At 35.6% G+C, this 16,322-nt stretch overlaps 3 protein-coding genes across 3 annotated transcripts; 1 reads left to right on the top strand and 2 right to left on the bottom strand.

Moving 5' to 3' along the window:
* Nucleotides 1-531: 531 nt before the first annotated feature.
* Nucleotides 532-3,324, bottom strand: LOC115443562 (chymotrypsin-1-like). Its single transcript, XM_037437639.1, has 5 exons — nt 3,098-3,324; nt 2,506-2,779; nt 1,806-1,904; nt 1,345-1,538; nt 532-806 (listed from the first exon to the last, which is right to left on the bottom strand). The coding sequence occupies exons 1-5, from the start codon at nt 3,290-3,292 to the stop codon at nt 702-704; spliced, it is 867 nt and encodes a 288-aa protein (XP_037293536.1). The 5' UTR covers nt 3,293-3,324; the 3' UTR covers nt 532-701.
* A 1,042-nt stretch (nt 3,325-4,366) lies between these two features.
* On the top strand, nt 4,367-8,142 carry LOC115443559 (collagenase-like). Its single transcript, XM_030169012.2, has 5 exons — nt 4,367-4,630; nt 5,121-5,388; nt 5,757-5,855; nt 6,422-6,606; nt 7,774-8,142. Exons 1-5 carry the CDS (start codon nt 4,412-4,414, stop codon nt 7,876-7,878), a joined length of 876 nt encoding a protein of 291 aa, XP_030024872.2. The 5' UTR covers nt 4,367-4,411; the 3' UTR covers nt 7,879-8,142.
* Nucleotides 8,143-12,758: 4,616 nt separating this feature from the next.
* Nucleotides 12,759-16,092, bottom strand: LOC115443561 (brachyurin). The gene is made up of 5 exons (XM_030169015.2): nt 15,847-16,092; nt 15,284-15,557; nt 14,858-14,956; nt 14,493-14,686; nt 12,759-12,945 (listed from the first exon to the last, which is right to left on the bottom strand). The coding sequence occupies exons 1-5, from the start codon at nt 16,045-16,047 to the stop codon at nt 12,841-12,843; spliced, it is 873 nt and encodes a 290-aa protein (XP_030024875.2). The 5' UTR covers nt 16,048-16,092; the 3' UTR covers nt 12,759-12,840.
* Between the last annotated feature and the right edge of the window lie 230 nt (nt 16,093-16,322).

Here is a 16,322-nt window from a genome sequence, read left to right as displayed (position 1 = left end):
TGGACAATTTGGTATCTCAATAAGTGTCTATATTTGTTTTCTTTTTAATACTCTATAACTTTATAATAATATCAGCCCTGTATTATATACATACTGTCTCTCTGCTGGGTCACGGTCTCTTCTACAGAGACGGATTAGGCTTAAGTCCACCACGCTCGCCTAGTGCGGATTGGCAGACTATGATGATATGATTTTCCGGAATGCAGGTTTCCTAACGATGTTTCATTTCACGGTTAAAGCAAGCTATAATTTACAAAAAATACCCACATAAGTTTAGAAACGTCAGAGGTGCGTGCCATTGGGAAACTTACGGACATTCGTTACAGCAGTACGTTCCACTTCTAACTAGACTATCGACGCTATGGCTATGATACATTCAAGGATCAAATAGACGTTTTTAAAGAACATAGTTCTTATTAATAACACATTTACGGAATTCAATCATCATTTGATGTTTGATTGGTTTTAAAAATAATTATAGATTAACATGTTTAGGTATAACACCAACAAATAACATAAACATATTTGTTAATTTTTAAGTACTTTATTGTATATTAGTGTTATATTTTCATAAACGGACATGCTGAAGTCGAGATCGCGTATTTAAGTTGGGAGTCTTCTCATTCACCACAATGCAGGTTGCCCCAAACCGGGACAGTTGGTTTTAACTTTAGGAGGGCTGGCTGGTTTATTTTAACATCTCAAAGATGTTGGTTGATGAAACTGATGAATGAGCTGACACGAGTGTAGGCAGAAGGAAAATTAATCTCGCATCCCAGAACGGAGCCAAATGACACCACACCAATCTGAAAAATATTTTAAATAATGTAAATCTTGGTATTGTCCGTTCAGTCCAATAATGCTTATCCCACATGTGAAAAAATACACCATTAACAAGTCTCAAATTCAACTGTGATAATAATAATAGTAATGAGAAAAAAACCTTTAACATAAAGAGAATGAACATAGGTAGGCTTGGTTGTGCCTCTGGCATTTAGTCCATTGGCGGAGGAGATTGCTTACCATCAGGGAAACCGCTTGCTCATTTACCTACTAAGGCAATAAAAAAAAATTTGGTTAATTTTATAGACTACCAAATATCTAACCAAACATTCGCGCGAAGGCCTTATATAAATATTTTCAAATATTTTAATATTTTTAATACAATAAATATTGGTTTATGTTGACAAAATATATTACCACCTTAGTTATCAGAGATTGGATATCGTAGACAATACTAGACTCGCTCACAGCATATTATTACCTAACCCTTCAATGATAAGGTTTATGTTTGTATCCATCAAAATACATAATATTTTGGCAAGCCTGGAAAAAATTACTTACCAATACGGGTCTTTTGTTGCTAATGGTAACTAATGGGCCACCTGAATCACCATGGCAAGCTCCAGAACCTCGATAGCTGCCAGTGCATATGTTACTTGACTGTACGAGTATTGGATAGTAGACCGAACACAGTTCGTTCGATATCACGGTTAAATTAACGTAGCTTAGAGATTGATTTAAACGTATCATACTACCTGAAAACGTCAAATAAATGTATTATAGAAAATGTAATACTAAAAGGGAATAAAAAACTATGTAAATATATATTTTTAACAACCCTGTCACTCAGACTAGACAGATAGAAAACTTTAGTGCCTTTAAAACAGAACGGCATAATTGTGTCGACTGACTGCATTGATCTCTCGTGAATCACACTCTATCTGGACCCTTCTTCACTTACCATCAGATGCGGGGGTCAGTTTGCTGTGCTTGAATAAAAAAATGTGTTCTAGTTTACTAACCGTCAGAAGTCATTCCGAAGCCAGAGGCCATGGCGATGGAGCCCATGAAGTCTTCACGAAGCTCTGACCCAGAAGGCAGAGCAACAGGGCCAATGTTACCTACAACAAATACGTAATTAGTAAATTATACGTTCATATCTGGTTAGACGTACTAAAAATACAAGTTTCATCATCTTCAAAGGCCGAGTCTGTTCTTTGCTGAACATGGACTTCTCACTACCATTTTTAAAGCGATCTGTATGGAGCCTGTTTCCAGCGACTTCCTGTAACTTATGTTAAATGATGTACTTCTTGTTTACAAATTCAATGACGTCACGTGGCGATATGTCTACCATAAACAGTAATGATATTGCACTGTACTCTACAGACTTCTAAAGAAGAAAGAAAGAAAATACGTTTATTGCGGTAACTCACACTAAACACAAATTATAAGTAATTATACCTAATTATAGTAATTCAAAATAAAAGGAAAAAATATAAACCTATTTAAATGTAATGATACTTTGCGATTTTATATTTCATCATCATCATCAGCCGCAGGATGTCCACTGCTGAACATGGGCCTCCCCCAACGATTTCCAGATCGCCCTATTAGAAGCAGCCCGCATCTAGCTAACTCCATAATCCTCCGTCTGACGCCGCGCTTGCTAGTTTGGCTCCATATATTTATAATAATAAAATAATTTAAATTTTTACTTACTTGAAAAAGTTACCTTTCGAGGCAGATAAATAACAGCGATATCATTACGAAGGTATCGTGGAATCCAGTTCGGATGCGTAGTGACATTGCCGGTAGCAATCCTAGTGCCACCAGAGAATAAAGTGACAGTTCCAAGCACTACGACATAAAGCCGGGCTTGGTTGACACCATCATACCAGCAGTGGGCAGCAGTGACGAGTCGGTTGGCACTTAAAAGCGAAGCGCCACAGACGCCGGTGCCATTAGAACCAACCATTGAAATAAGCAGGCCAGCCTGAAATTTACATATAAATAATATATATATTTTTGAAGCTATATCGTAGCACACAAAACAAATATTAATTACGTTTATTAATATATTGAAATAGGAAGTGATGTGAGTTTTTGATTTAAAACACATGAGTTATTGTCAATTTTTATGTAAATCTTATTATGGTCTGAGATTTAACGCTGTTAATTATTATAGCCGTGAATGTACTAATTGGATGTCAGGCTACCCGTTTACTAAATATTAATGAAAGTTAAATATCATGAAACTTCATAAAACGATTTTGTTTTTATAAGTTTTTTTTTTTTACTAATGTAAACTGACCTGATATTTAAATTGTCCGGTTGGAGCGAGACTACCACCAACAATCCTCGAGGTCGCCACGTTTTCTTCAGCTTTCCGAATCCTTTCCGCTGCTGGGACGCCATATCTTTGCAGGTACCCATACGCAGTATTTTCATAAACGCTATTTGCGCAAGTGAAGCCCACGAGGAGCAGAATTACTGCAAAAGGCGTCATTTCGACGGATTCGTAAACTAGAGAAAATTGCAAACGTTTTGACATATTTATACTGTATCAAGTGGCACTTATTCTAGTATGACGTGTTAGGGAATTTACAGTGTACTTCATAACATAAATTATAAGCATTTTTAGTAGAACATAGGTATCATATAAATACGGGCAAATAAAAAGACATTTTAAAGATGATTCCAGAATGAAGATATACAAGGTAAAAAAAAGTAAACTTCAAAAACATAATATGGATAAAATCATACTGAAACTAAAGTGTATACTGTACAGTCATGCATTCTTTAAAGAATTTTTGATAGTTTAGTTTATCAACATGTGATTTACTTTATCACCGTTTTTATTTTATTCTTCAATTGACATAGGTTAATAGTAATAATAGAACTTTTTATTGCACAATCAATAAAACATACAGAAAAACGTAGAAGAAAACATATATAAGACACGGTTACACAATGGACGGTCTTATCGCTAAAAGCGTTTTCTTCCAGACAACCTTTGGATGGACACAAACAAATGTAAATATAGATGGCGGCGTACAATAAACAAGTAAGAAAATAAATTTCACTGCATTAGCAAAATCGTGTTGTTTCCGTATATTTGTTCATGTATTTATCTAGCTAAACTAGCAATTTTAATTAGGCACCGACTCCAAAATTTGTATCCAGTATATACCTGTTATGTGAAATTATTTTTTGGTTTTGAGTGGTTTTTGAAGGCGGTTTAATTTTTTTTACTAACACAAAAAAGCAAAAAATTAAATCATTTTAACGAAAATGACCGCAGTGTCCGTGTTCGATGCGTAATGATCTGCTCCTTAGACGAGTAGTGGGTGATCCGCAAGTCATCTGTAATACTATCACCTACTAGTGGTAAATATGGAAACCAATTTATTAACAAGTGTAGTGTTCATGTTACAAACAGAACAAATATAAAAAAAACTTCCACATTCATGTTATGAATTAACCAATTTAGATTCATTACATTGCCTCCCCTTAAACACGGATTAATTTCTATTATCAGTATAATCTACAACATTTATATCGTTACCGTAGTATAAATATTCGAAATCTACCGATATTTCAACAAACAGTGTTGGCAACCGGCAAAATGAAACTGGCAGTAGTGACCCTCCTGGCTTGCGCTTCTCTTGCCTACGGCAGGAGTTTCAACTTCGAAGAGCAACTGGAGGATATCACTGCTTATGGATACCTGACAAAATACGGAATCCCTCGCGCAGAAGAAATCCGCCGGGCGGAAGAGGAAGAAATTGCTCAATCCAGAATTGTCGGTGGTTCGGCTTCTTCCGTCGGCCAGTTCCCGTACCAGGTCCTTATAATGTATATATTTCTAGTATAATAATATAATCCCTGTATTAAAAACTATCCCACTACTGGGATGTCTCCTTTACTACTGAGAGGGTATAAGGTCTTAGTCCAACGCTCGCCTACTGCGGCTTGATACACTTCACAGACCTACCATAAAAATTCTTAGTTAAGTAGATTTCCCATGATGATGAAAACAAAAAATACATACATAACTTCATGGTTACCTTGGTTATGTATTTGCAACGTGAATACGTCCCAGCAGTTCGTTCCATCCCAAATAGGCTAAATTACATTTTGTGTATCGTATACATTGAATAAATAATAAAACAGGTGCTTTGCCATTTCGAATATTGTACACGTGCAACACAAAAATAGCATATTATCAGGCTTTTTGTATCTATGTTGATAGGCATTAATCAACCTCTCTTTATATAAACGAAATTTAAGTAAACTTTCTAAAACCCCAATAAAAATAAATTATTTTATTTTAGGCTGGTCTTCTCATCTCTCTGCCTGGAGGCACAGGCGCTTGCGGTGGCTCCCTGCTCTCAAGTAACAGAGTCTTGACTGCCGCTCACTGCTGGTGGGACGGTATTAACCAGGCATCGAGTTTTGTGGTTGTTCTTGGATCTAACCACTTGTTCAGCGGTGGTGTCAGGCTCGAAACCAGGGACATCGTAATGCACGGAAGCTGGAATCCCAGTCGTGTCAGGAATGACATTGCTATGATTAGACTGCCCAGCAACGTTGCTCTCACACGTAAATACTTACTGAATTAAATAAGTTACAAGTTGTTTCACAATGTCTGAGGAAAGGTTATTGTCGAATATAATAAATAAGGTGACTTAATATAAAAGTCAAGTTCTCGAATAATAGTAAACTACATTCGGCATTCACAGTCCTGCGTAAAATGGTGGTATCATTTACCAGAACTTTTTGAAACAGGCCCTAAGAACATCTTCTGATAACAAGCATATAAAGCCACGTCAAACAAATACTTACAAAATACATGTAATTGTAAACGTGCGTTTTGTAAAAGGCGTCTTTATTTTTATAGTCTAGTCTTTATATTAGTTGCAGCTCCAAAATAACCGAAATATCCCTAATCCGTGTGATGTCACTAACAGACAACATCAACGTCATCGCTCTGCCATCTGGATCACAGCTGAATCAGAACTTCGCTGGAGAGAGAGCCGTCGCTTCTGGTTTCGGTCGTACTAGGGATGGTTAGTAATTTATTTCAAATAAACCACATAATATTATACACTGTACAGAAGGACAATAATATTCATTTTTTTACTTGCACACTTAAAATCGCTCGTGGACCCATCTGGGTATATTTTCAATTATACTTTTGATACAAGGTAGATATCTACCTTGTATCTAAAGTATAAATGAAAATTTATCGTTACTTAATAATGGCCAGGAATGTCGATCTGAGAAACAAAATTGTTTCACTAATGGGAGGTTCCATTGTTCTTATATAACAAGTAACATTTTATTTTTATTTTGAACTTTTACCTCGTAAATACTTTCATGTCAACGGAGCCATGATCTTGCTTCAGTCGTAGCATCAAGAAACAATTGAACTGAAATTATTCTATTAACAGAGATCCAAAGTTTCTCGCCTGTTCTCCTCTGATGAGAACTGCTTTCCGAACTGGTGGTAGAGTTCGCGAGTTATTGACGGAATCGAAATCTAAATGATTACCATTTTATAGGTTTGAATAAAATATTTCACTTCATTTCATTTTAACATTGAATTATAATGTCGTGACTACGTTTCTTACAGGTGTTAACATCGATGGTAGCCTTAACCACGTCACCCTAGACGTGATCAGGAACAACGTGTGCTCCAGAACTTTCCGCCTTATCCAATCATCCAACATCTGCACCAGCGGCGCTAACGGCCGCAGCACATGCCATGGCGATTCTGGCGGTCCTCTTGCTGCAACCAGAAACAACATGCCACTCTTGGTAAGTTAAATTTATTTAGTCAAGTGCTTTAGGGATTGTGTCACAAATACTGAAATCTTTTATCATAATATTTATTGCTCATTTTATAAAAAATATTTTGTAGATATTCTAATTTTTAGTAATAATTATCTGCCGTAGGTTTTAAATCCAAATCCAATTTTTAATCAGTTATTGATTATGATTGGTGCTTCGCAGCTCCGCCCGCATTTAAGACTTATCCAAAAATGAAATCCCGACTGTTAAACATTCGAAAATAAAAATAAATTATATTATTTTTAAGTTAATCTGAGATAAGGTGGATTTGGATTAGCATGCCAAATTCCAATTTCTGTTGTGCCGTTTGGCTTTTAATTCTAGCAAACATTTTTATTATATTACGCCTTACCGTAAACTTGAGTTAGATACTAATTCTTTGTGCCTTAGACCAAAACTTTATTAAACCCCCACTTTCTGAATATTTTTTTTTATTTTTGTTTCGATTGCGACGGCACCAATTATTTATACTTATAATAACCAAAGTGCATTTTTGAGACTTTTTTTATTTCGCTATTTTTTTTTAAGTTTTTGCTGATATCTGTGAAGCCTTAACTTTGTTCTCTGAAATAAACTATCTTCTGCTGTTTTAGACTACCAGGGTATGAATTTCGCGCGAGAAGGTTGTTAGAAAAGCGCATGTTATACTCATATTATTTTTATTGCTAGTGTATATAATATTATTTTAGATCAATCATCCAAAACCACTACATACAGTGGGAACTTTGTAACAAAATTATGCGTCCGTACTTTCACCAGGTTAATTTTTAATGATATGGAATGACTGAAATTGGCTAAGCGTCTAAACTTATTTGATTATATGACGGAAAATCTGACAACTTTCGTGTTTTAATTCGATTGTAAGGTATTGCATAAATATTTACGTGGGACTTCTTTACATCTTAATTTGCTTTAAATGAAATAAAAGATCATTATGTAACACTTCTCAATGTAACACCAAACCTGGTGTCAGTTACTGCTACATTGTCAAATAGGGTTACAGAGAACAGTTTTATATTTACATACCTAATACGTCTTGAGTATCAAGATTTTCAAAAGATTTAGACGGTATTCATAATGTTGACATGATAACAATTAATATTAAACATAATTCAATGCATGTTCTTCCTTTAGATTGGTGTGACATCTTTCGGTCATCGTGATGGTTGCCAGAGAGGCCACCCTGCCGCCTATGCCAGAGTAACATCCTTCGACGCCTGGATTAGGAGAAACCTTTAAATCCGGATTGATGTAACCCAATAAAATTGTTATCGTTGATGTCTCATCCTTTCCCTGTGATCATCCTGAGCCGAGGTTCTTGACCTTCAATGGGTCTGCCTTCCTTCACCTCACCCTCAGCATGGTTACTTTATTTTTCAAGGGTTTCGAACGCCTAATTAAGCACTCACCCGAAAGCCCAGTGTGTCTGTATAAGTCGGCTATGCCAGGCTAATGTATAGTCATGTCAAAAAAAACAATAAAATGTACATCACAATAATCAAAGAAATTGTATCATTTATCTCATCAAAAACATAAATTCGAAATGAGAGACAAGTTTAATATTATGATATATGCCTTTGTTGTTGACTTCAATGACACAAGAAGTGAGATCTAATGGTCTAATCTCTATCTAATAAATGGATGCCAAGCTTAATGGTCAATCCTGGAATATATTTATAACAACATAAAATATTTTATATCAACTTAAAATATCCTTTCTTCTTATAATTTCGGATAATATTAAGTGGTATAAGCCTTAAGTCTAACTTGGCTAGTTGAATTAAACGAATTATATTATAGCCTTCGCAAGCTCTAAAGCTGTACAGTTCTTATTTTATTCTTGCGAAAATTTGTCTCGCTGGTGGAAACTAGCCATCGAACATGGGGCTCTTCCATGACTGTTTAAGTAGGTACTTAATAATAATTACAATATTGATTTATCAAACTTTTTTTATTACATTTCAATGTCGTAACGAGAATCCCGGTCGTCTGATAAGTAGTATACTCACTAATATGACCACCCATAAACAGTAGTTAGCAACAGTACCCAGAATATGGAATAACGAAGAACGGCGTGGCACTCCATTGCGCTCATCAATCTGAGATAAAATGTTGGCTCATAATGCTCAGTAATTACTAGCGGCGAAGCATCCATGCAACCCGATTCTCACCGGCTTTCCTTTTAGGTTTTCGGTGATACTAAACAATATATTTAATAAGTAAATTATAAATTAGAACATATTAGACTATGGACAATTGCAATAGCTCAACTTATTAATTGATGGTAACTTAACAATGATATCTATTGGCCATTAGCCCGTTGTTTGTGAATTTAATCGATATCGATTATTTATTTTAAGCAACGTTTAAGTCACGTTAGATGGCGCACCTTGTATTTAGTTTACCAGAAATTCCGTTACCAAAATGAAATTGCGACACCACAGGCGCAAGGTAGCCCGCTGTCAAGCGGCTTAATGTCGTAGTTCAGATGTCGTAGTATGTTTTTATTATCGTTGTCGGTACTTTCTATGACTTACTATGCCAGTGTTCATCGGAATTGTCCAGAAGATTGGGCAAAGGGAACTCGATGTTCGGCTTCACGTTAACCGATTTTGTATTGTCACTTTTTACGTTAATCAAACGTCATAATTTATTACTCCACCAAGCAGCGGTGTTGTTGAATAGGGAATATGCATGTAATTTAAATTGACTTGATTTTTTTATGCCTGATACTTTATAGTCCTTTTTTAGGGTTTCGCGCCTGAAAAGGAAAAAACGGAACCCTTATAGGATCACTTTGTTGTCCGTCCGTCCGTCCGTTTGTCAAATGTCTAAGTCTACGTCCGTAGCCGCCCCTGCGCGGTGCCGCCTGATGCGGCCCATTTCCTATGGGGAGGAGCGGGGGAGGGGGGGGGAGTGCTCAGAAGCCCCCGCGCTCCGAATGACGCCCTCGGCGTTAACGGCAGCATGAGGCCTATCTTCCACGCTGCCGTCCATCCCGGAGGTCACCACAATGTGCGAAATGTGCACAGCGTACACTAAGGGCGGACGGCTCCCTGCCGCCATCCTTCACCTTTTACGACAGGCAGCGGATACCGTGGTGAAATTCTCCAAACGCCCCCAATCCACAGGTCAGTCGTCCACCCGGCGCTTCCTACGTCTCCTCTGGCAGCTGGAGGGATCCTCCGTCGCCCGATCTCTCTCGGCACCCTCATTGCTTTATTAAATAGTTTTTATTAGAATAATGGATTAGACAGTTGACTGACTTGGAACCTCACCCGTTCACGAGTATATCGCATGAGCCAGCCACTGTCACCACCATAAATTATTAGTAATAAAAATGTTATATTTCAATCCCAGGAGTTTATAAATTGGTTTTAATCCATAGCATTTTTATGTACATAATATAATATAAAAATAATTCTACCAAAAAATTTATCCTCCTTCAAAAAGCACTCAAAACATAACAGGTATATACTGGATACCAATTTTGGATTCGGTGCCTAATTAAAATTGCTAGTAAAGCTAGATTAAAAAATATACGAAAAAAAAGTGCTGGCAGCGTACAAAGTCAGCAAGTCAGAACGTCGCCGATGATGAACACACTGCCGCAGCAAACCAAACCACTGAAGCGATTTTGAAAAAAAATCTATGGGACCAATCTGGGGGTACATTCTTTCGAATAAAATAAAATCTAAATCGGTCCATAAATGAGCGAGTTCTGAGGTAACAAACATACAAAAAAAAAACATTTAAGTCGAATTGATAACCTCCTCCTTTTTTTGAAGTCGGTTAAAAATGAAGCAGAATAGAGAAACAGAAACTGAGATTCAAATTTATATAACTTTGCTCACCAGATTAATTCCAAGATACACACCTTATTCAATAGTAAACAAACACTAAGATATTACATTACATTTTTAGTAAAGTTGTTATCAGCCAATATTCCGATCTATGGTCTGATAAATATCAGAGATGAGATAAACGCCAAGTTATCTTTAATGGAATTCCACGTCGCGGCAAATGTACTATACCTTTTTAAGACTAAACGATTATTAAATACTAGGTGTTGTTCGCGATTTAGTCGGCGTGAAATGCCTTTCCTGGTACAAAACATTCTAAACCACTTATCACGCCAGCGCCATTTGTTTAGAAATTCAATTATTTCCTATGGGACCTAATTACCGAAATAAAATGAAGCCTAAGTATTAGGAAATGATTTATCCGTGAACCAAATTTCATCCAATCATGTCCATTTGTTTCTACGTTTTCTTTCAACAAAGATTCCAATGCCTAAACACCCAAACAAGACAATAAGAAGAGATGATATGACATTAGATGAGGTAGTATTTTTGTTGGTAATTTATTTATTAAAAGGAACGATTCACAAAACATACATCGATACCTGATTAATACAAGGTTTCAAACAAAAAGCTAAATGTTGTTTCAATTACGAGTCGTCACCGCATGCACATAATAAAAAAGTAATGAAAGGAAAAGAAGGTATAACTTAGATCAATTATCATAAATATACGTTACGTATATAATATATCTTACGAAAAACTGAATCAGAGTTGTCTCTTCCCTGATACTTACTCTTATTAGTTTGTATGTAGAGGTCATTATAATAGAACTAAAAGGGGTCATTTGTGGAAATATTTTTTTTACAACTGACTCATAATAATATTATAGTATCTAAATCAATGCACGAAGGTATTTAGGTGCAACAAATTGATAAGCTTCATAATCCATAATCAATTTTAAGATATTTCAAATTTAATCAGGCACGTACCTTGATTAGGGACGCAAACTTTTTTTTAACATGGAATAAAGTATATTACTATTATTATGGATGTAGAAGAAAAATAAATATTATTTTTAGAATGTTATTAGTTAGTTTCGTTCTTAAAAGAAAGATTACTGATTTGATGGTGCGTATAATGTGTTTACTGTGCTTACCTTCGTTTATAGCTTTAGAAACGGTAAACTTTAAAGTCAAATTTCACATTATTTTTTTGTCGAACACTAAACGGTTTTAAAATAAATCAGAATAACATTTTTTAAGTATCATAATTGGCAACCCTAGCCTTGATATCATATAAGAATACTTAAGCGTTTGATGATTCATTATATGTATTGATAAAGTCACATTGGAAATAGCAATTTAAATATTCACCACTTGTTTAAAAGAGCTCATTAAAATAATAACATAACACGCGATACAATTATGCCAACGAGCGGATTCGTAAATATTCATAAATAAATTTCCTATATCTACTAGAAGTAGGTATTCATGAACCCCAAATAAATAAGGTACAACATTTTACAGTCTCATTCTTAGGAACTACAAGGGCCCTTCAGTTCTACATTATTATGTCGTATTCCTATTCGATCTTGTAAGTACTTGGCGGCATCTTAGGCTAGTTCTACAGTGATGCTTTTTGTGGTCAGTTAGATTGTTGGAGACCCTAAAAATCCATTACTTTCCTTTTCTCTATTCTTTTTCTCTCATCGTCGGCATCGCACGCATTATTAATCTGACGATGGGACTCAGGCTATGGTAACTTACCATCAGATGACCTATTTGCGCATATACCTTGCTAGCTATAAAAAATACCCAGACCTCCAATAAATATTTGCAGAATACTCAAACAATTCTTTTCTCCCCGCTCTATGGTTTGCGGGGGATTGTCGTCCTCTGCGCTAGGGAGAATAGCACTTTGAAAATGCCCTTGTTTTTTAATTTGCTAGGGTCGTCGACCAATTTGACACTAATTTTTTTATCACATAAAACTTTGATTATGTTTTATCAAGGTTTTATAATTGTTAATATAATCAGTTTATACAGAAAAAATGAATGCAAATCTACCATACAAATGAAGCACCTACATTCGGGTTTTGTTTCAACACTACTGTTAGCGACATCTGTCGTCAACAACTATCAACGGCCGCTGCTAGAACTTTGTGAATGCTAACTGCCGCCGCGCCGTACTGATATGACAGCCAGATTCTATAACTCAGCATGAAATTGCCGATTGATTTTGATTTTTATAATTCCTTTGTAACTAATGCCAGCATTACAAGGCATAAAGACATTTTTATCAAAATAATAAAACGAATAAATTTACTGCAATGTTTAATTAAAACTAAATATTGTTAATTCACTGGCGTTTTCCTTCAGTTGCTATATTTGTTTTAGCTTTATAGATGACTGTTGAAAAAGTCCATGAACGAAGTGACTCTTGAAAACACTGAAGGCAAACCGGACTCACAGCCTACTGGAGACCGGAATTGAGAAACACCAATCTGTGAAAAAAGGAATTGAGCATAAGTGTTAAACATAAAACGTGTTTCAATATTAAAACTGTATCCGACAATCAACTTTCCGATGTTCAGAAATAACTAGCATTGGGCAGCGTAATGTCACTACACTACGCTGGACTTGCCAGTTGCTATTATTCTATTAGATGCTATTCACTAGCTGCTAGTTACAAAAAGTAAATAATAATATCTCCACAAATTACTCGGCCTGATGAATACTTTTGACATCTAATGTTCCAGGAGGAGCGCAGGGAGTTATATTCAGTTCTTTAAAACTCTAAATTTGGCTATTGGATGGATAATAAATATATAGCAAGGATATGATTCAATATATACAGACTATAATGATGGGCCCTCGTAAAATAGTGTTACAAAAGAACGAGTGCTCAGTAGGACAAAGCCCAAACCATTATCGGTCGATGAATGTCGTGGAAAAACCACTTTATCCACTGGTGTTAATATTTATTTTCATAGAAGTGTAACAAGAAAATTTTACCTATTGAAAGATAATTCGTCATTATGTGGCTATCACTTGTACACACTTCACGTGATAACATTAAGTAAATAAGTCTTATAATGAATTGCTAAGACGTCATTGCGAATTTCCAAAACACTGTCAGAGTTAAAATACATTACAGCCAAAATATATTATAATCCAAGAAGAATTAAGTTGTAATTTAGATCCGTTTGTTATCGAAATAAAATAAACTGTACGCTGTTGTGACAAGATCTATTAGTTTTTGTAGGAAAAGTTAATAAAATTTTGCCGTACCTTTACATAATACTCGTTGCTTACATTATTTAAGCTGCTTTCACCATTTTTTTATGTTTAGTGGAATTTCGTCTAAGATCTATATCTATCGTTTAGTCTATATTTCGGTATGCACAAATCAATTAAGAAACGTCACTGTTAATGATCTTGTAATTAGGTAATTATCAGCAACAGGATGTCCAATGCTGAACATAGGCCTCCCCCAAAGAAAATAAATTTTCAATAATGTGAGTAGCTATTATTTAGGTATAAATCTGCTATTATTTTATAAGTTCATCTACCACAATGGCGATGTTGCATCTTAATGAGCACCTAATCCAGTTGAAAGTTGTAGTTGGCCTATTGTAAAATTTACTCTGGCGCCATGAACGCCAAAGTGAAACTGTAGCTCGCAGATTGTCTACAACGTAATCTAAGCATCCTGGATATGCTAGTCGTTTACTCTTCTCATAAAAGATGGCGCTATTACAAATAACGTCCATATTGATGAGCATACAATTTTTTTTACAAGTTTTTTTCAGATAGTCTCAAAAAATCTATAAAGGAATCACGAAGAATTAAATATTTTACAGCAAAGGTTAAACTATAATCAAGTCAACAGGTTTTGTAATTGATCTGAACCTTTCAAAAACATCCACAATGATGGTAGGAATTTAGAAAATCGGAGTTCATTGTAGACCTTCAAGAAATATAAGACACAGTAGGGAATGTTGACTTACTAAATCTGTAAGTGTTCAAAATTATTTGTATCTCTTATTACCAAAATATGCCTGTTGTTTCTGGTTGTGATGAGTGGACCGCCAGAGTCTCCGCTACAAATGCCGACGGATCCTATGCCGCTCGTACATATGTTAGAAATTTGGATCAGCAAGGGATAAGCGATGTTGCACACGTTATTGCCTATTACGTTTAACCTCACGTGATTCAGTGTCAATCCAGCATTGAGAGAATCTCCTAAAAAGAAACATGTATTGTTGAAGATATAATTTTCAAAATTTTTGTATTTTTAAAAGTTTTTTTAATCATCACCGTCGTCATCAGCCTCACGAAGTCCACCACCGAACATTCCTATATAATATATCAGCCAGTAAAACATGATAATCAAACAATTAATTTATAGCTTACCGTCTCTCGTGATACCATAACCTAATGCAATAGCTTGTTGGCCGACAAAGTTCTCGAAAAGCTCATTTCCGGAAGGTAAGGCGATTGGTGCAATATTTCCTAGAAAATAATAATTATTATATTTTATATAGTTTCTCTACATTTTTATACCGTTTTATAATAATTATAATAAGCGATAATATCGTCATGTATGTCACAGGTCTTAAAGTACAGATTCGTTAAGCCTTCGACAATCTCTTTGATAGCTGTAATTAGCCTAATAGCAACTGTGCTATTTCAACCATTTTCCGTGACGTTGTGGTATTATTGTAGTCAAGCAACTACATTCATAATATAAACAAAACTATTTACTGCCAAGCTCTTCCACTACAATATACTGTAGGTAAATTAGCACGTCAATTATGAATTATACCTAATCATACTTACTAGATATTGGGACGTCAGAAGCCAAATATACTACAGCAACATCATTACGAGCAAGAACCGGACTCCAACTGGGGTGAGTGGCAACCGCGCTGGAACTCACTCTGGTTCCACCAGAAAAGATTGTGGTGGATGCAAGGACGATGGTGAGACGCCATGCTTGATTTTGACCGTCATTCCAACAGTGAGCAGCTGTGGCAACCCTATTTGGAGAGATAAGAGCTCCTCCGCAAACACTTACGGCGTTCAATCCAACAATATCACCGATGATACCCGCCTGGAAACATTTGAAATATACAATAAGTCGAAACTTATTTTTTTATATTTATAGTTTTAATAAGTTGTATATATTTTTGCTTTATTTAATTATGTAATTTATCATAACATGTTGTTATGAAAAATGTTACAAGCATTCGTTTATCTATAAAAATTGTGCGATATAAAATGCAGCATTATAACACTTGCAACACAAAAGTTTTCAACACATTCACTGTTTGTCCCATATTAAGTGTTAGCGATAAAGACCAAATTTTCAAAACGAAATTTTAATTCAGTATTCATGTTACCTTAAAAGGATACTGTCCGATAGCTGCGGGAACGCCACCAATAATTCTGCTTCCAAGACTTTGTTCCACGTCACGAATGCTTTCAGCTAGAGGAATGCCTATTTTTGTGTGATATCCGTATGCCGAATTATCCACCGACTCATGCGCATTTTCTGCGTAAGCAAAACTTGCTAATACGAGCAAAATCACACAGAACTGCATCTTGTAATATTTGGTTATAGACTACTAGAGTTATTCGTTTGATATAAGGATAATTGCAGAAAGATCAATTATGTTGATTACATAAAAAATCTGATAATATGCGGTAATCAAGCGTTGGAATTTCATGGTTGCTTCGTTTTTTTTATACAGACACTACATAGTGATCACACTGCCCCTGATGGTAAGTGGAGTGGGGTTCAATAGAATGTCGACTTATGAGAGACGAATACCCCTCGGCAGTCGGCACAATTATGCCGGCCTATTGGAGCCGGATA

This window comes from Manduca sexta, chromosome 11, assembly GCF_014839805.1.
Source record: "Manduca sexta isolate Smith_Timp_Sample1 chromosome 11, JHU_Msex_v1.0, whole genome shotgun sequence".
In the NCBI taxonomy this organism is placed as follows: Eukaryota; Metazoa; Arthropoda; class Insecta; order Lepidoptera; family Sphingidae; genus Manduca; species Manduca sexta.
This window is presented reverse-complemented; position numbering and strand designations above follow the sequence as displayed.